General features: G+C 34.3%; 4 protein-coding genes across 7 annotated transcripts; 3 read left to right on the forward strand and 1 right to left on the reverse strand.

The window, feature by feature from the left end:
• Window positions 1-109: 109 nt before the first annotated feature.
• Window positions 110-5,569, forward strand: LOC106447376 (kinesin-like protein KIN-5B). Its single transcript, XM_048778566.1, has 21 exons — window positions 110-277; window positions 358-672; window positions 1,077-1,232; window positions 1,300-1,880; window positions 1,955-2,111; window positions 2,188-2,257; window positions 2,338-2,414; window positions 2,488-2,541; window positions 2,667-2,747; window positions 2,820-2,931; window positions 3,000-3,086; window positions 3,160-3,335; window positions 3,420-3,581; window positions 3,660-3,767; window positions 3,857-4,015; window positions 4,098-4,181; window positions 4,256-4,461; window positions 4,537-4,638; window positions 4,724-4,833; window positions 4,917-5,068; window positions 5,151-5,569. The coding sequence occupies exons 2-21, from the start codon at window positions 379-381 to the stop codon at window positions 5,343-5,345; spliced, it is 3,123 nt and encodes a 1,040-aa protein (XP_048634523.1). The 5' UTR covers window positions 110-277; window positions 358-378; the 3' UTR covers window positions 5,346-5,569.
• A 1,551-nt stretch (window positions 5,570-7,120) lies between these two features.
• LOC106450238 (zinc finger protein ZAT11) lies at window positions 7,121-7,908 on the forward strand. Its single transcript, XM_013891884.3, has one exon. The coding sequence runs from the start codon at window positions 7,266-7,268 to the stop codon at window positions 7,806-7,808; it is 543 nt and encodes a 180-aa protein (XP_013747338.2). The 5' UTR covers window positions 7,121-7,265; the 3' UTR covers window positions 7,809-7,908.
• A 10,866-nt stretch (window positions 7,909-18,774) lies between these two features.
• Window positions 18,775-22,877, forward strand: LOC106447375 (type I inositol polyphosphate 5-phosphatase 8). Of its 3 annotated transcripts, none has more exons than XM_013889285.3 (11): window positions 18,775-19,101; window positions 19,841-19,939; window positions 20,034-20,118; window positions 20,264-20,344; window positions 20,807-20,882; window positions 20,975-21,079; window positions 21,170-21,557; window positions 21,672-21,859; window positions 21,939-22,044; window positions 22,135-22,283; window positions 22,391-22,877. In XM_013889285.3, the coding sequence occupies exons 2-11, from the start codon at window positions 19,916-19,918 to the stop codon at window positions 22,677-22,679; spliced, it is 1,491 nt and encodes a 496-aa protein (XP_013744739.2). In that variant the 5' UTR covers window positions 18,775-19,101; window positions 19,841-19,915; the 3' UTR covers window positions 22,680-22,877. The 3 variants fall into 3 exon arrangements, with proteins under 3 accessions (XP_013744739.2, XP_013744738.2, XP_022574090.2); XM_013889284.3 differs by lacking the exon at window positions 18,775-19,101 and adding an exon at window positions 19,290-19,417; XM_022718369.2 differs by lacking the exons at window positions 18,775-19,101; window positions 19,841-19,939; window positions 20,034-20,118; window positions 20,264-20,344 and adding an exon at window positions 20,371-20,583.
• Window positions 22,878-23,901: 1,024 nt separating this feature from the next.
• Window positions 23,902-26,160, reverse strand: LOC106447373 (WAT1-related protein At2g37460). 2 transcript variants are annotated; one of them, XM_048778567.1, is made up of 6 exons: window positions 25,833-26,158; window positions 25,146-25,208; window positions 24,694-25,045; window positions 24,463-24,624; window positions 24,214-24,365; window positions 23,902-24,125 (listed from the first exon to the last, which is right to left on the reverse strand). In XM_048778567.1, exons 1-6 carry the CDS (start codon window positions 26,030-26,032, stop codon window positions 23,921-23,923), a joined length of 1,134 nt encoding a protein of 377 aa, XP_048634524.1. In that variant the 5' UTR covers window positions 26,033-26,158; the 3' UTR covers window positions 23,902-23,920. The 2 variants fall into 2 exon arrangements, with proteins under 2 accessions (XP_048634524.1, XP_048634525.1); XM_048778568.1 differs by lacking the exon at window positions 25,146-25,208 and having other exon boundaries at window positions 25,833-26,160.
• Window positions 26,161-27,903: the final 1,743 nt, after the last annotated feature.

Consider the following 27,903-nt stretch of genomic DNA (forward strand, 5'->3'; position numbering starts at 1 on the left):
TTCTTCCTCTCTTTTTTTTTTTTACTTTTGAAATTAAGGTGATTAGTGGTATTGGTCAAGTAATTCAAACTTGAGAACCAGCCGGGCCCATATTCATTTTCTCTGTGTATGCAGCATATAACACACTCCGCTCCGAGTTTCCCAAACGGTTACTTTTCAAATTTCAAACCAAAAAAAAAAAAAAAGTTCCCATCGTTGCGAATCTCAAAGAAGAACCCTAAACCTTTTTCGTGCTCGATTCGAAATTCGAACTTCCCCCTTCCGGGCTTGTGTTTCTGTAAGTGAATCTGAATCCACCTTTCTGATTTTCTATTCGAGTTCAATAATGATTTTTCCATTTTTTGATTTTTTTCTCAGAACATCCAACATCAAGTAGTTATGTCTTTCACACCCGACGTGACAAGGAAAAGCGGAGTGGGAGTGATCCCATCTCCAGCTCCGTTCCTCACTCCTCGTCCCGAGAGAAGACGACCTGATTCTTCCTCTTCTTCTTCCTTCTCCTCCCGCCTCGAGAGAGAGAAAGAAGTCAACGTTCAGGTCCTTCTACGATGCAGACCGTTAAGCGAAGAGGAGCAGAAATCAAACGTCCCTAGAGTCATTTCCTGTAACGAGCTTAGAAAAGAAGTCAGCGTTGCTAATAAGCAAGTGGACCGTCTCTTCACTTTCGACAAGGTCCGTTTTTATTTTTGTTTTTTCTCCTTTGGTTTGGTTAATGATTTTTAGTCAAAGATTAGTGGCCTAATGTTACATATCAGTGTTCTAAAAATCGGTTTAGGCAGCGTCTAGTCGGTTTATTTACTAATTGAATTTTCAAAAAAATTGGACCTTCTAGAGATTTCTTAAACATTGAGGTAGAATTACTGATTATAATCCACACATATATATGTTTTGGACTATTTAGTGGCCTAATGTTACATATCAGTGTTCTAAAAATCGGTCTAGTTACTTGCCTAGACGGCAAATCCGGTTTATTTACTAATTGAATTTTCAAAAAATTGGACGTTTAGCGATTTCTTAAACATTAGAGGCTCTGTTCTTTGTTGGTATTGATGGTGTAAATGTTTGTTTTTTTATAGGTTTTTGGGCCTAAAGCGCAACAACGGTCTATATATGACCAAGCCATTGCACCTATTGTTCATGAAGTGTTGGAAGGTTTTAGCTGCACTGTGTTTGCTTATGGACAGACAGGAACCGGGAAGACTTATACTATGGAAGGTGGCATGCGTAAAAAGGTATCTCATTTAGACTTTCATGTTTGTGACTGTGACTTGGTTCATTCATGTTGTTGTTGTTGTCTAGGGAGGGGATTTACCTGCGGAAGCTGGGGTGATTCCACGAGCGGTTCGGCACATTTTCGAAACTCTCGAGTCCCAAAAAGCTGACTACAGTATGAAAGTAACGTTCTTGGAGCTGTACAACGAAGAAGTCACAGACTTGTTAGCTCAAGAAGACTCTTCATCAAGATCATCTTCTGACGATAAGCAGAAGAAGCCTGTTTCTTTAATGGAAGACGGGAAAGGCTGTGTGGTGTTACGTGGTCTTGAGGAAGAAGTTGTGTACAGTGCCAACGATATATACGCTCTTCTCGAACGAGGCTCATCAAAAAGACGCACGGCGGATACGTTGTTGAATAAAAGAAGCAGCCGCTCTCATTCTGTTTTTACCATCACGGTTCATATTAAGGAAGAGTCTATGGGAGATGAGGAGTTGATCAAATGTGGGAAGCTTAACCTTGTGGATCTAGCGGGCTCCGAGAATATTTTGCGGTCAGGGTCGAGGGATGGTAGGGCGAGAGAAGCTGGGGAGATTAATAAGAGCTTGCTTACATTAGGGCGTGTGATTAATGCGCTTGTGGAACATTCTTCTCATATACCTTACAGGTACTCTGCCCTTGTCCCACAACTAAACATTTGTGTGTTTCTTGGAGTATAACGGTAGATCTTTGTCTTTGTAGGGATAGTAAGCTGACAAGGCTTTTAAGGGACTCTCTAGGAGGGAAGACAAAGACTTGTATCATTGCTACAATCTCACCATCTGCTCATTCCTTGGAAGAAACTTTAAGCACTTTGGATTATGCCTATCGTGCTAAGAACATTAAGAACAAACCTGAGGTTTTGTTTACACTATCATATCTCGAAATTAGCTATATTAGGTTTCATCTTTCTAACTCAACTTGTCTCGCTTCAGGCAAACCAGAAGTTATCCAAAGCTGTGTTGCTCAAAGACCTTTACTTGGAGCTTGAGAGAATGAAAGAAGGTTTACACTCATAACATCATCTTATTTTTATTACCAAATGAGCTAGTAGATTTGTTGTAACTGATGTAAAATGGATGCAGATGTAAGAGCGGCAAGGGATAGAAATGGTATATACATCGCACAAGAAAGATATACACAAGAAGAGGCTGAAAAGAAGGTTGGTTCAAAGGACGATCCTTAGTTATTTCTATATTCACCTGATGGTCAGAATAATCATTAAGTTATTTCAGGCAAGAACCGAGAGGATAGAACAGTTGGAGAATGATTTAAATCTCGCTGAAAGAGTACGTATGCTCTCACCTTTTCTCTTCCATCTGTTAGAAACTAAACCAAGTTTCTCTGATGGAACTTAAGTGGCTTAAGCCCTTTATCAAAAAAAAAAACTTAAGTGGCTTCTTCTCTTATGCAGGAAGCTTCCAAGTTCCGTGGGCTTTACACGACTGAGAAAGAGAAGTTACTGGATGTAGAAAGTGACCTTAAGGACTGCAAGGTGATTTACATTCTAGATTACACATGCTTTCAATGAGAGTTTGTCTTGAATTTTCAAACTTTTATGATCCAGAGAAACCTTGATAATACTAACAAGGAGTTGCATGACCTCAAAGAGAATTATATCCAAGTTATCTCAAAGCTAAAGGAAAGGGAAGCCATCATCTCCAAAATGAAAGCCTCAGGTAATAATTCTAGCTCATACAAAAATATAAAGGCTTTTGATTTGTGTTACTGATGTTTTATTGGACAGAAACTACTTTGATCGACCGTGCCAAGGGGCTACGTTCTGATTTGCAGCATGCGTCAAATGATATAAGTTCTCTGTTCACAAGATTAGGTACTTGCTTGTTTCCTATGTCTAGAGCTGAAAATAAGTCTCTGTCAAGTGATGACTTTACTTGTTTCTGCAGACCAAAAGGACAAGCTGGAATCGGAAAACAAGAGCATGCTTCTGAAATTTGGTTCACAGCTTGATCAAAACCTTAAAGAATTGCACAGGGCAGTACTTGGATCAGTGTCTCAGCAACAGCAACAATTAAGAACTATGGAAGAACATAGTCACTCGTTTCTTGCTCATAAATATGATGTAAGAAGAGACTTGACCATGCCATTTCTTTTCCTTTTTTACCTTGGAACATTGTATGACACCAAGTGGTTGAAACTCACACAGGCAACAGGCGATCTGGAATCAAGAATTGGCAGAACAGCATATACTTATACTTCAGGAGTAGCAGCCTTGAAGAAACTCTCTGAAATGGTTCAGAAGAAAGCTTCGTTTGATCTGGAGAACATGAACTCCTCCATAGGATCACAATTAGAGGATGTTGAGCAAGTATGAACAAGATAGCGTGATGAAATTTGAAGTGTTTCTATTTCTCAGATGATAATTTAAGTGTCTTTCTCTTCTCAGTTGCTCACAGCATCAGCAAAAGAGGCTGCTAAAGTCGCTGAGGACATCCGGGATTCACTTAGTGATCAGAAGGAGCTCTTAGCTCTTGCTGCAAGACAACAAGAGCAGGTGTTGTGTTAAGTCATATGCTGGTTGATGGTGTCTTGTTAGCTCAATTACTTTTCTGAGGAATTTAATTTCTGATTCTTCTTATCCAGGGCTTGATCAGAAGCATGAGATCTGCCCAAGAAATTTCCAATACTGCTTCAACCATTTTCAGTAACATCTACAACCAAGCTCACAGCATGGTGGAAGCCATTAGAGAAAGCCAAGCAGAGAAATCAAGACAGCTTTCTGCTTTCGAAATGAGGTTTAAGGTGAGTTTAGACAAAACTCTTGGAAACTTTAATAAGACAAGTTTTGAGAGGTTAACTAGAAACTCGTTGTTACTAAACACAGGAAGAGGCTGAAAGAGAGGAGAAACAAGCTTTGGTTGACATTGGTCTGATATTATCAAAGCTAACTTCAAAAAAAACTGCAATGGTGAGTCTTTAACCATTAACTACTCCTCCTTCATTCTATATCAGTTGGATCACACTTAAGTCACGTGTTTCTAGGTCTCTGATGCATCACGCAATATCCAAGAACACGACGTACAGGAAGAGAAGAGATTGCAGGAACAGATGTCTTGTATGCAGCACGTGTCCATTGGCGCAAAGAAGGAACTGTGTGACTACTTAAAGAAAGCAAAAACCGAGTTCACGGAAAACACAATAGCTTCAGCAGAGTCTATCACAGTCATGGACCATTACCTAGAAGATTGGTACTGATTCCATCTAACTTCTAATACTTTCGATCCGCAATATAGTTGCTAATACAAAAATTGTCTGACTTTCAGCTTGGGAAGGGCCAATGAGTGTAAAAAAATGTGGGAGACCACAGAAGCAGGCGTAAAGAACCTTAACACGAAGTACCAACAAGAACTTAATGTCACAATGGGGTAACACAATCTCGTTCTGTATCTGCAACTTCTTTCTATGTTTCCTTCCACATCACTTGGTTGACAAAAAACTTTCTATGTATAGGGACATGGAGAAAGAAAATGACAAGCTGCAGGATGAGTTTACATCAACATTCTCCACAATGGATGCTAACTTTGTCACTAGGACTAATGAACTTCACGCAGCTGTTAATGGTAACAACACTAATACCTTTCTACCTAAGCCAGGCTTTGTCCCTTTCTTACTCAAAAAAGCGTACTAATCTATGGTTTTACAGACTCGTTGATGCAAGACCGTGAGAACAAAGAAGCAACGGATGCTATAGTGGAGACTTCCATGAAGCAGGTCACGTTATTGCAAGAGAAGCATGGACAAGGTGTATCAAACATTAGAGAGAAAGCAGAACAGTCTCTCATAAAAGACTATCAGGTACAGAACATTAAGAATTGTATAGTGTGATGATATCTATGACTAGATATGTAACAGTTATGTTTTGTAATGTAATGGCCAGGTTGATCAGCGCAAGAACGAAACGCCAAAGAAACTACCCATAACTGTGCCGAGCTTGGCGTCCATTGAGGAGATGAGGACTTTGCTGCCGAAGAATATTCTCGGTGAGGACGACACAAGCATGGAGAAGAGATCAAGTAAACAGGGACAAGACGAAGCTAACAACAGAACTCCGTTCTTGGAAGTAAACATATGATTGATCAGACGAAAAGGTGCCCGTTTTGGGAGTTGAGTTCATCAACTGGATGAGTCTAAAAGAGTATGAGTGTGCAAAGGTTATAAATTGTAGTAGTACGCAAGGTTATGTTGTTCTGGATTAGTTTGTTGCATATGGACCGGTTAAATTTGGTTAATCTTCTCATCTGAATTAAACCAAATATGAAAAAGAAAAGTAAAAAGAGATCAAGAGAAACTAAAACACTCTCGACTTTGTTTGGTCTTCAAGAAAACATAATAAAGTCAAACTAAGCATATTTATGTAATCTACCACTTGATTTGCTTTGACGTGCTCATCTTTTATATACAACTAGGTGTGTACTCCATTTTTCAATAATCTTCATTCATCACATCCTAACTAACCATTGACTCTATGGAAACGGTCTTACTAATATTATCTTGACCTAATACGACCAAGGACAATATAATTTAGATAGCCTAACGCAGTAACAATAGTTATATCTTATTACTCACAACCATGAAATAAAACATATGCGGAAGCCTATTTATTTCAGTGGTTTGACTAATGACTTATTAATAGTTATGTATCAATAGATCTAGTTTCGAGTCCTATAGAAAGCGAATTTGGATTCATCTTATTTGCTCTTTTCACCAAACTCAGACGTTAGGACCGCAGCTGGAGAGGTCTATGAACACCACATATTTGGATTCATCTTAGAGAAAGAAGCATCTGAACTATATAGAAATTGTTAGCTGTTTATTGAAAGAATCATCTGTGCATGTATTATTTACATGTTGACCATATCATCTTCGTGCTAGTTGTTGTGCACTTGTCCGTGACAGTATGCACAAACAGAGTTGCCGCACAACATTTGCTGTCCATAAGCTCTTTATGATTTGCATATTCACTTTGCAATTAGGGAGCGTTATGCATATCTAGTCTCTAACATTGATTCTTTTATTTTTTGAGCATCGAGACTGTGTGAAAAAAATGAGACCCAAAGGATAAATTAATCAACAATTCCGTCATTAGTGACGTACTCAATATTTAAAATACAGAAGCCTTTAAAAATATTTAAAATACAGAGAGGATGGTCTTTTTTTTCGAGAGAGGGAGGATGTTCTTGACTATCTCCAAAAGCCCTTATCATCTAGATGGACTATGTATTAATAATACATTGTATTATTTGTATTTGTATTCTATGGCTTTAAGTTGGTCTCCAGTCTCCAGTGCATGTGTTTAACAAAGTCAATTAAATAAAATGAATTTTCTCTTCATAGTTATGATTGAATTTGACTTTGATTCTGATAAAAGGAACTTTTAAGATTAATTGTTTTTGGATGACAGTTTTTTTTCTTTAACCATTGTATGTTATATGGGTTATACGTGACGGCTGTTACTTTCCAATGATTACCGAAATTAGGTTATAATTTATAGTATATAAGATGGTTAGGTGATATTAAATTAAATGACGGTGGCAAGCAAGTCCTGGATCTATACTGTGTTGTATACATTTGTTGACTATGCTTCTTTTTAGTTTGATTAACATATTTGTTTAGCAATAGAAGTTTCGGAGATGCAAGAAATTTAGTGGTGTGCAATACATGAAAAGACAATATTCCCCTTTTTAGTCAAACCCATGTGGGTATCCTTTGCGTTCGGTGGTGGAAGGGCGAAATTGAAAATGTCAATTTTTGTCCCAAGTCAAACAATCAGTGCTACTTGTTGTTAGAATATTAGTTTAGACGACTTGTTTTGTTCAAACTACAAGAAATTCAAACCTTTAGGTATTTGCTCTTATAAATATACATTACTCCTATGTTCTCAATTTTCATTACAAACTCTCTCAATTCATTGTGTGAACAAAGAAAACTATATCCTTAATTTACTTTGCTTTCTTGTTTCTCAAAATCTTACCAAAAAAAAGGAAAAGATAATATGATGAAGAGAGAACGATCTGAGTTCGAAGTGTCCATCAAGAATCTAGACATTGCTAAATGTCTAATGATACTGTCTCAAACCTCCTCCATGGTCAAACAGATTGGTGTGAATCAATATACCGAGACCAATACAAGTAACCGGTTCGAATGCAAAACGTGTAACAAGAGATTCTCTTCGTTTCAAGCCCTTGGTGGCCACCGGGCTAGCCATAAGAAGCCAAAGCTGACCGTTGACCAAAAGGTGGTGAAACAATATCTTACCAAAGACGGAACTCAAGCCCATGAGTGTACAATATGCGGTCAGAGTTTTGGGACCGGACAGGCTTTAGGCGGTCACATGAGACGGCATAGGTCAAGCATGATGGTGGAGCCATCGGAGCTCATCTCTCCTGTGATTCATAACATGCCGGTTCTGAAACGATGTAGTAGTAGCAAGAGGGTTTTGTCTTTGGATTTGAATTTAACTCCCTTAGAGAATGATCTTGAAATTCTTTTTGGGAAGACGTTTTTCCCCAACATAGATATGAAGTTTGTTGTTTAGTTTTTTCTTTGTTCTGTTCATCAATCATTTAGGTTATTGAAATTCTTTTGTACTGTTATTCTCCATTCTTTTAATTAAATTATTTCAAACGTTATGTTCATTGTTGGTTGTCATGTATGAGAGAAAAAGCTATCTGAATAATTTCCATTCAAACAACGAGTATAACATGATCATTACTGGGCCAAAAGTTGGGCTCAACTCTGCCCAATACCTCAACAACTGTCCACTCAAATCATGATGATAAAATATTGATTTGTCACTCCACAAATTTGCTTACATGTTACTAATGAAATTCGCTTGTTTTAGGTTAAACCTTTCTTTCTGAAGAGTATTCCTCGTATTACTATACTTACAGGTCTTTCATAACCAAAAATGCATAATCTTATAAAACTTCATATTTTCTAAACCATCATGCATCTCTCTCTACAAACCACACAATAATGAAACCATGTTACACAAAACATAAAGTATACATATAAACGATCAGTTATACTACTAGTACTGTTAGATTATATCGGATCACCACCAAACTGAACTGGATTAGACAGTCCTGCGTATCGATACTAGTCAAAATCCAACGATTGATATTCGACACATCTCACAGAGATTATTAGTTGTTTTGCTGCAAGTTTACTAAGGTTTATCAAATTCTAATATCATTTTATTAGTTTCAAATCTATTTCAATATATGTGTGTGTGTCCGTGTCTTCTTTTAAGGGATTGAATTGGCAAAGGTCAGACTAAGTAAACTGTGAAAATTTTACCAAAAAAAAAGTTAACTGTGAAAATGGACAAACTCAAGCATAGTCCAAGTGAACTTTCCAAATCCACACAAAGGATCTACATTTCTTAATTTCTAAGGACTGGACCTGGTTTGGTTTACCATCAAAATGAAGAATTTTGGTTTTGTCGTCTTCTTTTCTAATATTTATTTACATGTTGTTAATAAACAAATATCAACTCGCCCCTAATTATATAAGTAGAATGATAGTATTCAAAACATTACAATAATAGTACTCTAGTACCCAAGAAACAATAGAACTGTAATATAGTGGACTCTGTCTCCAAGCTTAAGTTTGCGTATTGAAGAAAGTAAGCGGTCTTCTATTTTAGCGTACACAACTAATTGTCTATTTTAGTGATCATTATATATAAAAAGTTATTATAACATGTGATATCCACCACTTCTCATCAACCACTATCTTCACATGGTCCACATCTATAGTTTACAAAACATATTCATGCGAACGAGTACAAATATATAAAAGACAAACATATATGTAATATATGCATGCGCGTCTTTAACCATGAACATTACTTTTATAAAATTGTAGAACATTCGATGTATCGAGTTTTGATTCTGAAAATTTGGAGACTGTCTTTTAGCAAAAATAAAATAAAATTGGAGACTGTATATGAACGTCTATATGTTGCATGGGACCCACAGGTTCAGCATATGTACGTCGATGTGGATCCATGCATTAACGTGGGCATTGGGTTCCTTTTCAAATAAATTAGAACGAGCTTAGGAATAATTGGGAATATTTCATATATTAGCATCATATATTTATTTCATATATTACTAATACATTAGTATAATATATGAAATATTTACCCTGGGGGGACATATAATTCCTAGATTATTTGACTGCGGATTAAATTCATGATGCTAATATATGAAATATTTTTTGAGAAAATTATATATGAAATATTTACAATCATATTAGATAGTTAAACCAAGTACAACATAGCCAAACATGGATTCATCGTCCATGCAGCATATAATTAGTGAGATAACACACTTGTTTTCTCAGTATCTTATGCATAATGCATTATTTGGGAAGAGCATATTCTCCACGCTAATCTATCAAATGCTCGTTATTGCTCAACCCTATTGGATGTTAATGGGGGCAGTTTTGCGTGACCACTAAAATTTACAATTTTTTAAAAAATCATAAACTAGTTAGAAGAAAACAGAAATATATGATGCATGAAAATTACATTAACGTGATTATATATATATGGGCAAACACATTCAACGTTGTGTATATCAACACGTATTAGTATCAACTAGTACACGGAATATCTCTTTTGTTTGAGCCAATCATTGGTTAGACATTCAATTAATTGGCTTACCCAAATAAAATATATGTTTTGACTGTATTCTTCTGTAATTTGGGTCGGTGGTGGTGCTTTCCAACATTTTAGGACACTAGCATAGACGGAAATTAATCCCAAGTTCCCAACGAACCCGATGGTCCAAGTTCGATTAATTGTCTCCATTAAGTAGCGATCGTAAGAAATATTATTTAATTTTATTGGTATAAATGGGATGTTGAGTCATCAAAAGAGTTAAACTAATGAGATCAATGTCATGTTCTTAATTATAATACCAAAATATAATATGATTAGTATCAATATAGACTGTAGTGCTTAATTATGTTAATAATAAGAGATTTTAAACGCATTTTTGCGAAGGCCTGCAGTGCATGTGATTCTCGTGAATGAGCAAACTTTTTTTTTGTCAACCGTGAATGAGCAAACTAACAGTATATTATTCACGTCATTGCTTAGCTAATTATGATTAAGCAAATATTAAATGTTATATGTGATCTTCCCGGGACAATCGATATATACTGAGTGTAGGAAGGGCAGCTGCCCGCCATAAATTTGTAAATTTAATGTAGTTTTATGCAGATATTTGATGATGCCCTGTCAAAAATTTAAACTTATAATGGTAATAATTAGAGTTGCATAGTTTTGCATATATAATCAAAAGCCCCGGACAAAAATAATTTCTATATCCGCCACTGCATATATAATTATCTACTTCCACATTTATGTTTGTGATATCTCTAGTGTATATGTGTTTATTATATAGGCTGTGTGGTGTATAAGGCTAAATGCTTTTCCATGCTAGAAACTTCTAAGAAAAGGATGAACTAGTTAGGCTCTTAAATTAATTGTTGTCAACCAGAAATTCTCTTAGTTAATTGTTAACACGAAAAACACGGCTAAATGGTTTTCAGATGGAAACTTCTAAGAATAATTTGGATTAAGAATTATATTGTAATTAATTATAACGAGAGAGATGTTAATCACGATATACGCAGACTAAAAGGGGCATAAACAAGAAGAGTGGGGTCACTAATTGCCTGCCAAAACTGCCCAAATGAGAGCACTTTCTAGGAGAGTAGCTAGGGGTACCAACTTCCCATCTTCATACATTTTTTTAAAGGGCATCTTCATACAACATTACGATCCAAATCATTGATTTCTCAACTCTATCATCAAAATAAACATTCATAAATTAATTTTATTTTGGGAATAAGAATTTGAACATTTGAATGAGCTTCAAAAACAGCAAATCAAACTAAATAGAAGAATAAATTGTTCTTTAGAAAATCTAAAAGCGTTGGAAAATAGTATTAATAAGAGAGAGTATTACGAGTATGCATGTCTTTGGAATGATTAATCAGTTTGGCAATCATTTGCTAAACTTAATTTTCTAACCAGAACTACTATTCATTTACTTAGTTAGGAATCTAGGATAAACTAAACAATTTATTGATCAACAAAAAAAAAATTATTAACAATTATTTTTGTTTTAAACTCATAAAAATAAAAAAATATAGAAAGTTATAAAAACACCAATGTCCTCAAGATCGGAACTATTTTTAAAATGTTTCATGTAGAGGTGAGTTCCTGCATACCGCAATGAACCCACGTTTTTTTTACTCCAAAACATGAACGAATGTATTGAAGAGATTCTTATGCTTTGCATATTTTGTTTTAGAAATGATAAATCATTCTTTGAAATGTTAATGAAGAAAACAAAGGTAGGAGTACTAATCACATTTGCGGGCAATAAGACAGGACAGTATGATAGACCAGTCAGGATCCGCTAAAACCCTAAGCAAACGTCTTTAATATTAAATCTCTCAAACAAGTGTGCATATATAAGTAAAATTATAGTAAAATTGTATCATGTATACACAACTTTTGTCCTAATTAAATCAATACCCTAAATTCCACACCATAGTACCTTTGTTGATTGACACAAAACTTTTCCCAACATAAGTAGTTTACTAATTTCACCATTCTTTTTGGGTTTAAGCCAATTCATTCAATTATATATATCTAGTATTTTGGTTGAAACTGGTTCATCAGAAAAATTGAGCATAAAACTATATATAGACACAAGTATTTGTATTTAAATATAGACACAAGTATTTTTACTTCTAGTTCTTTTATATATTCACATCATCCACATTGGCATGGTACCATTACAAATCTAATTTTTTCTGCAATATACTACCAATCATGACACTTTTACATTCTTCCAAGATCATCATTATTATTGATACATTCTCTCTTTTGTAAAATATAGATCGGGCATGTGCATGATCTTTTTGGGGAACTTAGCTTTTAGAAAGTGAGCTAGTTAGAACACTTGATTGTACGCACTAATCACTAATCATATCATTTCAACTCAAATAATTGGATAACACTAAAGTTATGTAGCCTTTTCTGTTTTTTTTATTCGCCGTTTGTAGATTAACTAACCTACCCCACTTTTCATTCTTCCACTCCATATCAAACGCTTATTGGCTCGATATTTAATAAATTTAACATGTTATTCCCAATCATATTTTCATAGTATCGAGATTTGGTTGATATAAGAAAATAAAAATATAGATTTGTTAATGTCTTAAGAAATCTTGAGTATACCCATATCAGAAGTTGAGAGCAAGAATCGTTTAATAACCAATTGAGTCTCACCTAATGGCTTCTCTTAATGATTGAGATCTAGTTTTTTTTAATAATTAATAGCATTAGCTCAATGAAAACTTACTAAACAGAAAATTTAGAATGAGAATTGCCTCAAGTCTAGGAATCATTTAGAAGTAAGTGACCTAATTTCAGAATTGTATTTATAAATACGAATGTATGTATCATTTTAAATTGGTTCCACTTCTAATTAAGTATTCATCGAAGTCTAGATAATATAAGCTTTGATTTTTGGGGTTCAGATCCTCTTATAGCGCCTACACAAGAGGGTACCCACTTAAAAAAGGAAATAAAACTGAGCGGATCTGTTAACATTTCATCTAGTCCTCTTTCATAGCCTCATAGGTAACATTATTCTAAGGTGATTAATCTTATATTTATATACCGCTTATAAAACTTTTGTTGGAAAATATATCAATGCGATTGGAGTATGTTTTTGATTACATTATAACCATGGAGTTAATTATTTCATAATCTAAGCAAAAGCGGACAATCGATGTTTAATGCACTGTGTTTGTGTTTTATTTATGGGGTTACATATTTTGTTGTAACTCTGATCTAAAATTTTGTTTAAAATTCAGGAATAGATGACACCTAGTAAAAGTTCGTGATCACGACTCAGTATCTTCCTTAAGTTGTAAACTTGAGTAATCGCCAACTAAGCATGCAATATTTGTTTTTTAAATAAATTTTACTTGTTTTGATCCCTTTTCTATTGTTGTACACCCACTTGTTTTATTACCTAATGGCTAGAAATATGACTTTATTGACACATTACACATGTAAGAATTTAAAATTTCTTACTTGTACTCGAAACATTATTATCAATTAATGACAGATAATCTACGATTGCAAACATAATACTTTATTATCAGTACATAATACAATGACCGATGCTTTTGGATTATGAGAAAATATTGCAATTCTTAAGTTGTAAGTGCAAAATTCACCACTATAGTTTAATAAAAGGCTCTTTTTTTATTAATCAGGAGTTGATATGGGTCTTTGGCTTCCCTAATCCCCTAGGCTGGATGTAGCATGTGGCGATACCAAGACATTGTGTAAATCCTCCTCCCAACGGGAATCAAATTACGAGCATACTAAAACCGATCCCAAACACTAAACCAATATTCCAATGCACCGTTGGTATGAACAACTAAATTTTTTTTGTTCTCAACAATTTAATTTCTAAACTAATATAAAGTCAATTATATAGATGTACACATAAATAACTATTTAATCAGTTTACAGAGATAATCCTTTAGCTTAACATTTACTGATTAAAAATAATATTTTTCTAATAAATCATAGGGCAATATTAGGCTAATGGATTATCAATGTAATCTAAAATGGAACATTGGAACGTCATTAGTAAGTTCACGATAATCCCTTAGCCTAAGCTTTACTGAAAAAAGTTTTAAAATCAGCTCTTAATTACCTGATATAACTTGTGATGTCATTTACTTTTTAAGCCAACATATAGCATACTATATACACTTTAATTTTAAGAAAGAAACTTTTTTTATCAATATATACATATATATATATATGTCCTAATATTTACCTCGAAGAGGTATAGTGATAAGTAAACTAATACACTTTTTAAGGTCTCGGGTCTCATTGTCATATATATTTCCTTCTTTTAATCTTACGCATGGAGGCATTGCATTATTGATCAGCCCTCGTATAAAAAAGAAATGTATGTCTATAAGTAGAGACAGATATAATAACTATATTCTAAGAATCGAAATTTGGATAATGTGACGTATAGAATTTCAAGAAGTTTAAGATGATTAAACCTTACGTGTCGTTTGTGAGCCTAAAATCCGACTTGCATGTTAGGTCGCCCGCAATTTTTCAACAAGTTACGTAGACCCGTAGAAATAAGCCAGAGTTGCAAAAGGTTAAATCTTAATAGTTATTTAACAAAAGGGAGAAATATATAGCGATAAAAATTATACACATTGGAAGCTTCTGCAATTAGTCAAACATCTAAAGCTCCGAAAGAACAAAATTTATTAATAAGTTAATTAGCATTAGAGGAGAGGTTAATAGTTGTTAATACATTGGGAGACATGAATCTTCATCTCTCCTTTTAAATGGATCGATAAGATCATATCGACGGTGAAAAGGACATGAGATCAATAGATGCGAGAATTTAACCTACCTGATCTATAAATCTTGCGTTAATATTCGGACCGTAGATAAATCAGGACGTGTCGTCTGAGATTATCTGATTAGTTGATCATAGTTATATTTAAATGATGTTTTGTGGGATTCTGATTTGTACTCGAGACTTTAATAATCAAGGAGTTGGAACACATGTCCGAATACGAAGCACGATGACGATTCGTAGGTTTTTTTGTGGGTTAGTCAAAAAGGGGCCGGGCCATCAAAAAGTTTTAAATTTATGAGGTTCATTTTTTATTACCATACACACATATATATATATATATATATTGTTGTGGCTTTAATAAAAAAAACTAACAATCAAATGTTTTAAACGTTCAAGCAATTTATATGAATCTTTTGTTCTTAATAGTGCAGAAGGATACATATTAACTTTAATATTCACGAAAGACAATCAATGTATATGTTAGGACTTGGGAAGGATGTAGAGATAAACAATTGGCTTAGACAGATAATAACTTAAGATTGCTGCTCTTACATGTTTGAAGTATGATATATGTGATGACTTTTTTTGTTATAACACACCGAAACCATTTCCTCTGATATCTTAACTATTTTCATTTAAACACATTAAAGTTCCAAATGAATACTTTACTACTGTACCTCTTAACCTTTAGTCATTTATGTCAGTAAATATGTGAAAATGTATGACTGGTAAGGTAAAAGAAAAGTTGTATACCAAAAGTGGTTATATATTTATTTTTATGGGAAAATGGCAAGTACTTCGAAGCATTTTTTGGGGTGCAACAGCATGTGTGAAGCTGAAAGCAGCATGGTACACGTTTTCAGAAAAACTTAACTGATTTGACCAAGACATTTGTACTGTGTGGGTCAACACTGCCAATTGCTGTTTAATTTGAACTTTTTTTTTTTTTTGTAACTGGGTTAATTTCTACCACGTCAGAAAAAGCTTTTCGTTTGTTTTTGAGGAAAAACTCAAAAAGTGTGTAAGATATATATTCACAAATTAAAGCAATTCAGTTTTCTAAATAAAGATCTGCTGAAAATATTATTTTTGATCTTTATTTTCATTTTATTGGTCTCTATTTTTGGAGGGAATAATATGTCGACTAATAGTTGACCTCACTTGTAGTTATTTTTAAGATGATAATATATATAATTTGTTTTTGTCAGCTATATATATAATTTAAATCATATTTAGAACACCTTTATATTATTATTCAAAACTAAATGTGAAAATAATAAAATTGCTATTTTGAGAGAAAATATAAAAAAAATGTTGTACTTTTATAAACTGGTGTATTTAATCTAGAATTTGAAATCATCTGAATTCTAATGAGCTTTTATCAAACCAAATTTTACGTTTACCACTTTTATGGTACCAATTTTCACTTTTATCACCGTTAAAAAGACATTTTGAAAAATACATTATTCAGTAAAATTGCAAAAGATTCTTATACTCTTGATATCTATATATATAATAAATAATTATTTAAATAAAAAAAATTAAATTTTTTTTTTATGTTTTCGAATTATACTTTTTCAAATTCAAACTTTTTTGAATTTTGTTTTTCGAAATTATTTTTATTTTGTTTTAAATTTATTTTTGAAAATCAAAAATTATGTTTGAAACTATTTTTTTTAATTTTTTTATATGTTTTAAGTATTTATTTATATATTTATAACTTATAAGTATTTATTTATATATTTATAAGAATCCTAAATTTTACATTTCAAAAACTCTACCCCACCTTTCAACTCTAAACCCTAAGTATAAATTAGTTGTGGAAGCACTGTAGTCTACTGGTTAAGGTTTAAAGCTTCTACACCCAGATCTGGGGTTCGAATCCCAGACTATGCAATTTCTTGTAGATTATAGGAAATCTAGGTTTCAAGTCTCGAAGAGAACGATTTATTAAACAATTATGCATACTACAAAAAAAAACTTACAAGGGATCTTCAATATGGTGCAAGTAAAAATCTGATCAGACGTGGATCTTCATAAGACGGCTCAGGTAATGCAGTTAGGTGTAGGTCTTCATAAGGCAAGTAGTATGTCGGTTGTCGAAATGTAATATTTCTCATATCATAATTGTAATATCATAGTAAATTAGCGTTAAAAAAATTCTAAATTAGTTAACCCTAGAGGTATAAGTGTATTTTACCCCTCATTAAAAGTGAAGGTAAAAGTGATTAGTGTAAACATGAAAAGTGGTATTATGAATTTGGTATTTGTGGCAATTTTCCTATAGAATTTCACCTAAATATGATAATTATTTTTCAAAAGTAAATGAGAATTTCTATAATAAAATTTCTAATTTTGAGAAAAAAATATAAAAATATTATTGTAGTTTTATAAAGCGGTGTATCTTAATTTAGAATTTGAAATCATTCGAATTATAATGAGTTTTTATCAAACCACTATCGAATTGCACCTAAATATGATATTTAGAATTTTTTTTCTTTAACAAGGATTTTTTTTTTCCGTCAACATTTCATTAAAATAGAAAAGGGCCCAGCCCAAGAATATTACAAGATAAAAGCCCACAGCCCAAATACCAAAACCTACGAAACCCTAGACAATCCGGCCCAAAAGGCCCACTAACCCAAACCCCGACACTGCCCTAATCCAAGAGCCCGTGTCGGCGGAACCTAATCCCGTCTCGTCTCATCCCGGCGGTTACCGTCGAACGGCTCTCATCCACCGCGCTTGTCACGGAGAGCGTCATCGGACTAACCGAGAGCTCATCCCAATCATCAACTCCACGTACTGGGCCTATCAAGCCCGAGACTCAAGCACTCTGCTTTCCTTCTCTTGTCGTCGTCTCTATCGATGGAGAGCTTCATCGACTATCGATAGCTCATCCCTTCAAATCCGAACAAACACCCTAACGACAGAAAACCACCCTGCAAATTTCACCCAATCCAAACTAGTAAAGACAAAGAAAGAAAGAAAACCCCAAAAGAGAACGGGGACCTAAACCGACAGCGTAGGGCTATGTGAGCCCCTACCCTCCGGAGCCAAAACCGGCGAAGACGGAGCAGAGAAAGCCTCCCCTTCCCGGGAACTAGAACCGGCGGCGGCGAAGCTGAAGAAGCCTCCACCTCCCGGAGAAACAAACGACTGACACATGCAAGCCTCTCTTCTCACGCCATTAGCCACCACGCGACCGCGTCTTCCCTCCACGCGAGGAAACCATCGTTGAATGATGGTTCCAATCCAGAGCTCCGACAAAGCGATCGGTGAGGCGCGACGAAGAAGAGGTTAAAGGCAACCTCTTTGAAAAAGAATAAGGGTTCCGGCGACGGCACGGACGCTCACGCGCCGGCCGTACGCCGGAGAGAAATCTCAGATCTCCTTTCTCTCTCCTTTCTCTCTCTTCTCTCTCCTCTAACTAGCTCTTTAACAAGGATTTTTAAACTAGAAAACTTTACTTAAACATTTTAAAATCACTTGAAAACTTCAAAAACTTAAAATTTTAAATATTTCAATAGAAAATATTTTATAAAATGAGAATTTAAATTACATATGAAATTAAGTAAATTTTAAATTTTATATTTAAAAATAGTAAATTTATTAATTTAATATAAATTACTTCAAGCTCTCCGTTGAATACACTGCCTTAGTTTTTCTATTTTATATAGACAAATATAATTTTATTTGTTTCCATTTTCACATAAACTTAATTGTTTCTTTTAATCTTTTCTTTCTAAACCTGAACTATATAATCAATAGATCGTGGTAGGTACAAAAATTTTACTTTTTAACACACTTTCTTAGATCTCCCAAAACCAAGAATATATATGAGTTTCCGAATCCTATATAAAATTGCCTAAGCTAGCTAATGTAATAAAATCCATATTTGGACTAATAAAATCAGTGAAATGTTCTTGTTATTTTTTTTTTTTTTTTTTGAACAAAATCAGTGAAATCTTCTTAACTTTCTATATCATACAAGAGAATTTCAATATTAGAAATAAAAATAAAAATGCATAAGTTTCTTTTCGCCGAACCTGCTAATTAATACGATTACCATAACTTTCTTTCTAATCTTCCATTCTCGTAATTGTATAACATTGCTTAGGTAATGTAAAGTATCATTTAATAATAAAATATCACACATTAAATATTGACTATACTGGTCCAATCAGTCCACCGCACACATAACACAACTTTTATAAATTCCATTTACAAGCCGGCCATTAGCATTCGTTCTAGAACGTAGCCGTAAGTGCACAACATCTCTCTTTCATCCTTCACAACTTTCTAGCTCCCACAAATCTCTGGCAAAAGATAAAAACACACCCAAGTTTAAACTGGAACTTGTCCATATAGCTGATTAATTATCATGTAAGTATACCTTTATCTTAAAGCTTACAATTATCACTGGTGCTTGTAACTCATGTAGTTTGAGATCTTGTTCGTTGACGAAGACAAAACTGTTTATTGTCTGAACTCACCAATGTTGTCGCTTGTCTTTTCAGCGAGCTTTCGTCTTCTTTACTTTGATTTTTCTTCTTTATGAAAGCTCTGTTTCCTTATTTTCTCCTTCAACACCATACCACATAAATATTTAGCTTTTTAACAACTATTTTTCATTGAGTTCATTCTAAACTATTAAATCCGTCTCGTTATTGCAAAGATGGGTTCTTCAAACTCTACATAGGTACCATACACTCTGTTCTTTCTCTTTTTCTAACGAAGAAGCTTATAAACCAAAAGCTTTTCCCATGGAAAAGAAATAACTTGGCTTCTTCCATTTCATGACATGTGTTATTATTACAACGTGCTTTTATATAATTATCCTTAATAAAGACTATAATTGATTGTTTTTTCTAGTTATATTTAATCTATCTGTCTCAGATTCTCCTGCAACTAGTTTTTTTCTATCTCCCGTTGAATTTCCGTGCTACTAGTATTATTTTTGAGTTCAAATTTGGTATGCGTTTTCTTATTTTATGTTATAGTTTCTGTCTTTCTTGATCTTTGATTGGACCCAAATTGCTCATAAATATTATGTTATTGTTTCGTTATTATTTTTAGATTTATCTTACGCGTACTAATACCTTGCTTACCTTTTAATCACCAGATCCTCATCCTATATCATCTTCAAATTGTGGTTCTTGACTTTTTACAAAAACGGTGGCGAGAAAAATACATAACTATGGGGAAGATCTTGAAATCTAAGGTACGCTCTTAAACTACCCGTCGTTTTAGTCTCCTTTTTTCTTATTTTGTATCTCGTTTGTTGTTATCTTTACTAAAACGCCTGCGTTTTACAGTCTTCTTGGCCGGGAACCGTTGTTAGGAAGTGGCTAAACTTACGTAGCAACGCTTACGAATTTCACTCCGATTACCCAGTCAAAGGTGAGAGATCTGGCTCGTGCCATTTTCGATAATTCTTTCTGAACTCCATGCCGTTTTGGATATTTATTTATTGACATCGTCCTACTTTCTTAATTTCTCGTTGACTTAACCGAAGTTTATATTTTCCAATTTTGTTTGTTTCTAGGGAAGATGGAACCGACTCAGCCGAGGAGGAAAAGTTGCTCCGACGGTGATTACTACAAGATCGTGCCGGAAAAGTTTCCAGGTAAAATAAATCTTAAAAATAATAACCAGCTTATGAATGTTTCCTTATTTTTACTATATAGTTTTGGTGCATCGAAAACGGCGTCGTATCTAGGGTCCGTAAACCGTACTTGACCTGGGACAGTCTTCCGTACAAAGGGTCCATTGCTCGCTGTAGGATTAGACATCTATGTTAAACATGACGGCAAAATAAAAGTTGAAAAAGAAACCGAGATTTTCCCATGAAAATCATATTATAAAGTAAGTAATTAAATGAGATTAGTTATAACATCGTTCTCCACGTGTAAGGTGAAAGATTAGGTTAAGGTTGCAAGTTCAAAAAGTCTTCAAGTTTAGGTGTACTTGCTAATCTCAGTTCACCAGTTTCTGTTTTTATACATATCTTTCTTTGATTATAATTTGTTTAAGACTAAATATATAGCGTAATTAATTGATTTTGTTTATGTTTTATGGTTGAAATAAGGTTGGCTGGGCCAAGAAAATGGGGATTTCAAACAATCAACGGATGAAGATCATATGACACGTGCTGATGACCTCAAGTAATACATAATTTTCATGATTAATGTATCTATATTTATGTTTATTAGCTATGATTATTAACATTGCTATGTTTTTAATTGTTGATGATTAGAATGTTCGTCGGGACATGGAACGTGGGAGGGAAGTCACCACATGATGGATTAGAGTTGAAAGATTGGCTTAAATCTTCCACCGATGCCGATATTTACGTGCTAGGGTATGCATATAATCATACTATTTAATCTTCTCTGTGTTTAATATATATTTTTGTGCTATAATTAACATCATCTTGATTTGTTTTGTTTAGGTTTCAAGAAATCGTGCCGCTAAATGCTGGTAACGTACTTGGAGCAGAGGACAACGGCCCCGCGACTAAGTGGTTGTCTCTTATCCGAGAAGCCTTGAACAACAACAACGACTTATCACAAAATGATCTCGAACTTTCTAAAAATCACAGAACCTCCTTCGAACTTACAAAATCATCACAACCTTCCCGTCGCAGCATCTCTAATTTCCCCGATGATAACCCAGTTGCATGCAATTCGACCCTTGATCGAGGTTACTCCCTTGCAGCCAGTAAACAGATGGTGGGGATCTTTTTGTGTGTGTGGGTAAGAGATGATCTCCAGAAACGTATTACAAACCTCAAGGTGTCAAGCGTTGGTCGTGGCATCATGGGATATCTTGGAAACAAGGTCAGTCTAATATTTGCATACAAGAAATTAAAACCGTTATGCCTCGTAACGCTGATTATACAATATTTTGATATGTGTCTATGCTTGGTAACTAACGATGCAAACTTGTGGCAGGGCTCGATATCGATTAGCATGTCGTTGCATGAGACGAGTCTATGCTTTGTTTGTACGCATCTTACGTCCGGAGAAAGAGAAGGCGACGAGGTCAGAAGGAACTTAGATGTAACCGAGATATTAAAGAGGACAAGATTTTCGCGTTCTTCTATAGATTCTCATCAACCCGAAATGATAATGGACCATGAGTAAGTAAAGCCAGAATTTTTTTTTTATTTAAATATGAAGCTCCATTATTAATGAGTCTATTGCGTCTTTGTGTTACAGTAAAGTTATATGGCTTGGAGATTTGAATTATCGGTTAAGGGCCAGCAGCGACGTACATGACCACCTTAAGAATCATGATTGGGAGGCACTTCTACAGAAAGACCAGGTTACTACTTTTTATTACTTTTTTATTGACAATGTAATTACATGTTTAAGAGTGTTTTAACTAAAGTTGTTATTATTTTTCATTTTGCAGCTAAAGATAGAACAAAAAGCTGGTAGAGTTTTTCAGGGATGGGAAGAAGGGAAGATTTATTTCGCACCAACATATAAATATCACATAAACTCAGATAATTATGTCGCCCAAACCGAAAAATCAAAAGAAAAGCGTCGAACACCAGCTTGGTAAGCTTTTATCATCGAAATAAAATAAATTAAATTAAATCGATAATATTTGATATAAGGTTGGTGAAATTTTGGTTTTAACGTTATTTTCTAATCATTTATTTTAGGTGTGACCGAATATTGTGGAAAGGTGACGGGATGAAACAGATTTGGTATACGAGAGGAGAGTCGAGATTCTCGGACCACAGACCGGTTCAATCTCTATTTTCGGTTTACATTGATTCAACTCAGAATCAATCAAACCGGAAAAGTAAACCGAACAACCAAAACCATCGTCCCAACCCGGTGTTGCCTTACACATGCCACGGGAAAGTCCAGGCTGAAGAGATCTTGTTGCTCACACGAGCACAAAGTTGTATAGACACACAACCTAGACTTATATCGTCTGCTTCCTGATTTATTAGTTACTTTTTGGATGTTTTCATGTTGGCAAAGAAGAGATGACACATGGATTCCTAGGATTGGACAATGGAGCTTTCTTATTGGCAAAAGCAGGATTGTTAAATATTTTTTTTAATATTGGGTTAACTTTGTTTTCTTGGTTCCCTATATTAGCTAAATTTTGGAAGAAATGATAGTTTTTTGTTTTTGGAATTGTGGACTTTGAGTTGTTGACTTTGTTTATAATGTAAAGAAAAAGCTTGTTGTTTATAAAAAGTAAATTTAAAAATTTGCTTTTGTTCACTTTTTATACTTCTGTTAGTAAGTACACAATTTGCCCTAAATATGAAATCCCAAATCACACAAGCTTCACTTCTGTCTCTCCAACTAACAAAGATTTGTTGGACCTAAAACTAACGTGCTTGGTAGCGATGCTATTTTTTCGAGTAGATGTTAATGCGAAGAAAGAAGAAACAAAAGTATAACAGAAAGTACAGAGCAATAGTTTTATTTCTAATGTTAGGAGTTTACTGTCTACCGGTCTGCTCGATGGAGTTCCAGTTAAATATGTTGCTTGGTCATTTGAGGTGATATGTCCCAAAGACTGAATCAAGGGCATTGGTTTATAACAATCTCTGTTTCTCTTCTTCTTTGCTGCTTTCAGAAGGTGTTATGGGCTTCTGGGTATCAATGTCGGTGTGACTCATGTAATTCCTCTAAGGTGAGCTACATTTACCTAACTAAGCATATTACAAATGGATCCTGACTTTTGACAGAAAATGTTTCTCCAGGTGGTGAATGCATATTAATTAGGTGGCATTGTAGGCCATCTACTCTGCTCCAAGGCAATCATTTTTTCTAGTTACGGGAAACTGTACGATTGTGCCTCGATGTGGTAGAGTTTTGCCATTACTAATCTCTTTAGTGAATTAGTGAAGCACTGAATTCTTTTTTTAGGAGAATAGTAACCTTCATTACCGATATATTTTCTTATGTAGTATAGGTACAGAAACAATCTTGTTTTAGCAAATACACTGGAATAATCATATTCATTGTCTATTGCATGAATTCAATTGTTTCATTATTATTTTTCGCATTTATATTCCTATTTTACAGTTATTTTCCTCCCATGATAGTTAGCAGTTCTATCCTACAGTTGCTCTGAAACATAGTGAACAACATATGAAAGTGGTATACGTCTCGTCTCCTCCACGCAAGACATATTGTGCCCACATTGTATTACAATTAGACTGTTTCTACAAATGTGTTCTCCTTTGTTCTCCTTGATTGTTGATAGTAATGACTTCATGATTTACACTATCTTCCCCGTTTCTGCTTAGTTCCAATTTTGGTTGTGTTGATTCATCATTTAGCTGCGGCATGGAAGAAAATTCATAATCTTTTCCTTTGCCCCATATCACAAGGTAAAGTCCTGCACATATAACCGCCGCACCAAGAACCCTGCCAAAGAAAAAAAATATTCAATGATAATAATTAAATTTCGTTATTTAAACTCGTGACTAATGTTGTTGTTTGGTATCTTGCTTACCTTCCCAGGTACATCTGCTCAGCAAAAATGACAGTTGACATAATCGCTACTATGATCATGCAAAGAGGACTAAAAGCTGTTACAAACACAGGGCCTCTGGTTTTCATCACCAGTCCTCCAACATAGTAAGCAATCGCCGAGCACACTATCCCCTGCATGTATCTTACATTGAAGTTGTAACTTGTAAACATAATTAACTTACAAGACAGTCATTAACCACTAATTTACTGAGACATGTCTAAATCTTACACTGTAGGTAGATGTTAGAAGTTTAGTGTCCCAACCAATGGCCCACGCGCCAGGGTTTCCTTTCTCCATCACTAATGCCACGGCAGTTCCTTCTATTGTTCCCATCAAACATATCCATGCTGTGAGTGAGAGTTCAGCTGGATAAGTCCTCAACGTGACAGCCTGGAAAAAAAGGATTTATCGTCAAAATATATTAACAAATATCTTATTTTATATAAAAAATCGTCTTACTTGGAGAATCATGAAACATGCATAGCTGAAACAACCAATTGTGACCAAAACTGCGCCTTTGATAGCACTATGAATATCGGTCCCATCTGTGTTTTGTGCTGAGGCTCCTTTGGTCCAGAAGAGGTCTAGAACTGGACCTTTTACAAGAGTCATGATCATGGCTCCTCCAACTGTAGCCAATGTTCCAATCACCTTACCGGCGCTCCTGATGCACCTTAGTTTCACTCTTTCAAGGCCGAATATATAGGCAAGGACGAACGTGATTGCAGGTAAGACATTGTACATGGCTGTTGCAAATGTAGCCGTTGTATATTTCATCCCCAGGTAGTATAAGTTTTGATCGATCACTGGCCTATTATATTTCAAAGACACATGATAGGAAAAAACAAATCAGTCTCAAGTAATAGAAGAGACATGTGGGAGGAATGAAGATGAATAAAATGAGATATTACTCAAGTAAACCAAGAAGTGTGATCTTGAAGAATATCATTAACGTCATCTTAGGTCTCACCTTCCTGTTTTTTTTTCAACATCATAATCCATTAAATACATTAGAAAGGACAATTAATTTTTCAACCGAAAAGACAACATTCTCAACATAAACATCATAAGCAACAAGGTATATTAGAAAGTTGCACACTTATTTTTCAACCATAAAGTTGCACATTAGAAATGTGAAATACTCTTCAAGAATGACGGTAACAGAAGCCACAGAAAACCAAAGATAGAATCGTTGCAAGTGTTTTGTCCTTTAACATATGACTGACCCCTTCTTATCGTATAACTACGTCACAAGCCTCAATCTTTCTTTTTGGTACTTTTCCTTTCAATTCACTAAACGTCTATGCATAATTCACAAATAAAAGATCGATCATTTTAAAAAAAACGGATAACAATTGTTTCATTATTTAAAATAGAATCTGTTTTGTTTATCAAGGTCACAATTGTTTGCTTCTCCACTTATAATGATTAACAGGTATCAAAACATGGAAACAAAAACGTTAAAGACTGGTAATGCAAATTCGATTTCCAAAATAGATAAACTAAAATGATATTCTATTATCATGGTCTTGAAACTACAAACCGTTGAACTATGTTTGTCAAATAAACTATTCTAAAGAAGGGAAAGTAGAGAGTACTTGTCGAAATATAAGGCAAACGGGGCCATAACCACGGTAGCAACGGCATGACGGTAAACAACAAGGACGTAATTGCTCATGCCTTTGTTTAAGACAGCTTTTGAGAGAATGTCCATTCCTGCTAGTCCTACTTGCAACAATACCATTGAAATGAATGGCCTTGCCTTCTCCATACAACCCCTATTCTTTACTTCCTGCATCCTAGCTACTAACTTAAGATCAACAATCTCCCTCTTTCTCTGATTTGATTATATTTGAGAGTAGTAGCAATAGAGATATGGTGAGGTTTGTTCCAGTTGAATGATTTGTTATGATTGTCATGGTTTATCTCTCTTTATATAGGGCCAACGACAAAAGAATGTGATGTGATGTGATTATTCTTCTCCCTATACTTATACGTATATGTTAGTGTATATATTTATTATAGAAGTATGTGTATAAAGTTGGTATACCCTACCCTGAATTTACGGGGCCAATATCTCTACCTTATCAACTGAACCAAAAAAGATGCACAAAACAGTCAATCTACACATTTGAGAATACGTATTTGATTTTCACATAGCCTAACTAAATAAACAAAATTGCTTGGTGCTGTGGATTCCCATATTTAATCGAACTCGAATGCACGATTCATTTTCCTGAATCTTAAAACGTATAATTATGGAAGTAGACATTTGGTTCTTCACTATATACCCATTGTCATGTCAATTACCATACATGTCTTCCTCATAAAAATGCACTGTTATTTTATCAACATAAGGCCAGGCCCATCCTTATGCATGTTGTTTTAGGACAAAATCATAATGTTTGTAGAGTTAATTTTAACTCCTCTCTATGATGTAACCAGACAATGTTTAATTCGTTATGAAAATAAGTTGTGTTTCAGAAAAATAGAAAATAAAGCCATTGTTGACGTAAAAGCAATAATGCTTTATTCAATATTTTTGTTTATTTAGAAATAATAAAAAAATTAAAATTTTGTGAACTGCTTGACAAAGTTTGTAGACAAAACGGTGAGGCTCAAATTACTATCACCATTTTGTCCCAAAACCAAGTGATCAGATTTTTTTATTAGTTCATATTTTTTTTATTCTTTGACACAAACAAAAAACAGTTGCACTTGATGTATTACAGTTTGATTGAATAAATTACATTCATTCAAAAAAAAACAGAAATTTAAATGGTCACACTGGTTTTTACTGTTCTAGTTATGGCTGAAATTTTTCGTATTATAAATTTTTGCGGAGTTTGGATAGTTTATGTAAGGTCGCCTAACTCCAGGAGAGGGGTTCATGCATCGGGTTCTTTCTAATACTTTGTTCTATAAAAGTATAAACTATATATGTAAATGATTAATGAGTCACGAACTCACGATAAACCAACACTGTTGGGTAGAATGACTACTGGTTAGATTTTTGCTTTCTATCAAGTTTCTTTTAATTTAGTTCATGGAATATTTGTTTACGTAAGTGCGTATAATTGCCAATATTTTGGGTCCTTTGCACTGTTCCCACTTTGCCACTTAATTAGTTTCTCGTGGAATCACTTTCATTATTTTCTTTGCATATACATTAGTTTTGTTTTTTTTGAAAGGGAATGGCATATATATCAAAAGAAAAAAAAAAGGAAGGACCGGTTATTTATCACTAAAATGTTTTTGATTCATTATTCTACACTTGGCAGATGAATATGTATATAGAATGATCTAAGGATCGCAATAAATAGTACACATATTTCTACATTTTTCACATTTCTACATTTTAGTATTTCATTATCATCTTCTTCATAGTTATTGGCTCTAAACGGGGCAAGGAACAACAACAACAACAACAAAAAGCCATCGAAACCTCTAAGCTTAGAATTGAGACTTAATTTAAGTCAAACCAATGGACTGTTTTTTGTTATATATTAGTAAACCTTGGTTGAGGCATGATAACGGTTCACACATGATGCAGTTTAGAGGCATTTTCATATAATATAAGTCAAACGTAGAACTATAAGTGTCTCTAGGATAAAGCATCGTTCATGTGAGCTGTATACGTTGGGAAATATTCTTCGGGTGAAAAAAATT

Source organism: Brassica napus, chromosome A4 (assembly GCF_020379485.1).
Source record: "Brassica napus cultivar Da-Ae chromosome A4, Da-Ae, whole genome shotgun sequence".
Lineage (NCBI taxonomy): Eukaryota > Viridiplantae > Streptophyta > Magnoliopsida > Brassicales > Brassicaceae > Brassica > Brassica napus.

Bases quoted from the DNA above. Each gene is read 5' to 3' on its own strand.
- LOC106447376 (XM_048778566.1), top strand. From the start codon at position 379: ATGTCTTTCACACCCGACGTGACAAGGAAAAGCGGAGTGGGAGTGATC. The intron at 2,932-2,999 runs GTAATAATTCTA...TTTATTGGACAG, and splicing joins CTCCAAAATGAAAGCCTCAG to AAACTACTTTGATCGACCGT. The intron at 4,462-4,536 runs GTACTGATTCCA...TCTGACTTTCAG, and splicing joins GACCATTACCTAGAAGATTG to CTTGGGAAGGGCCAATGAGT.
- LOC106450238 (XM_013891884.3), top strand. From the start codon at position 7,266: ATGATGAAGAGAGAACGATCTGAGTTCGAAGTGTCCATCAAGAATCTA.
- LOC106447375 (XM_013889285.3), top strand. From the start codon at position 19,916: ATGGGGAAGATCTTGAAATCTAAG. The intron at 21,080-21,169 runs GTATGCATATAA...TGTTTTGTTTAG, and splicing joins GCCGATATTTACGTGCTAGG to GTTTCAAGAAATCGTGCCGC. The intron at 21,558-21,671 runs GTCAGTCTAATA...AACTTGTGGCAG, and splicing joins TGGGATATCTTGGAAACAAG to GGCTCGATATCGATTAGCAT.
- LOC106447373 (XM_048778567.1), bottom strand. From the start codon at position 26,032: ATGCAGGAAGTAAAGAATAGGGGTTGTATGGAGAAGGCAAGGCCATTC. The intron at 25,209-25,832 runs GTACTCTCTACT...AAAAAAAAACAG, and splicing joins TTTGCCTTATATTTCGACAA to GAAGGTGAGACCTAAGATGA. The intron at 24,366-24,462 runs GTAAGATTTAGA...AGATACATGCAG, and splicing joins TTCTAACATCTACCTACAGT to GGGATAGTGTGCTCGGCGAT.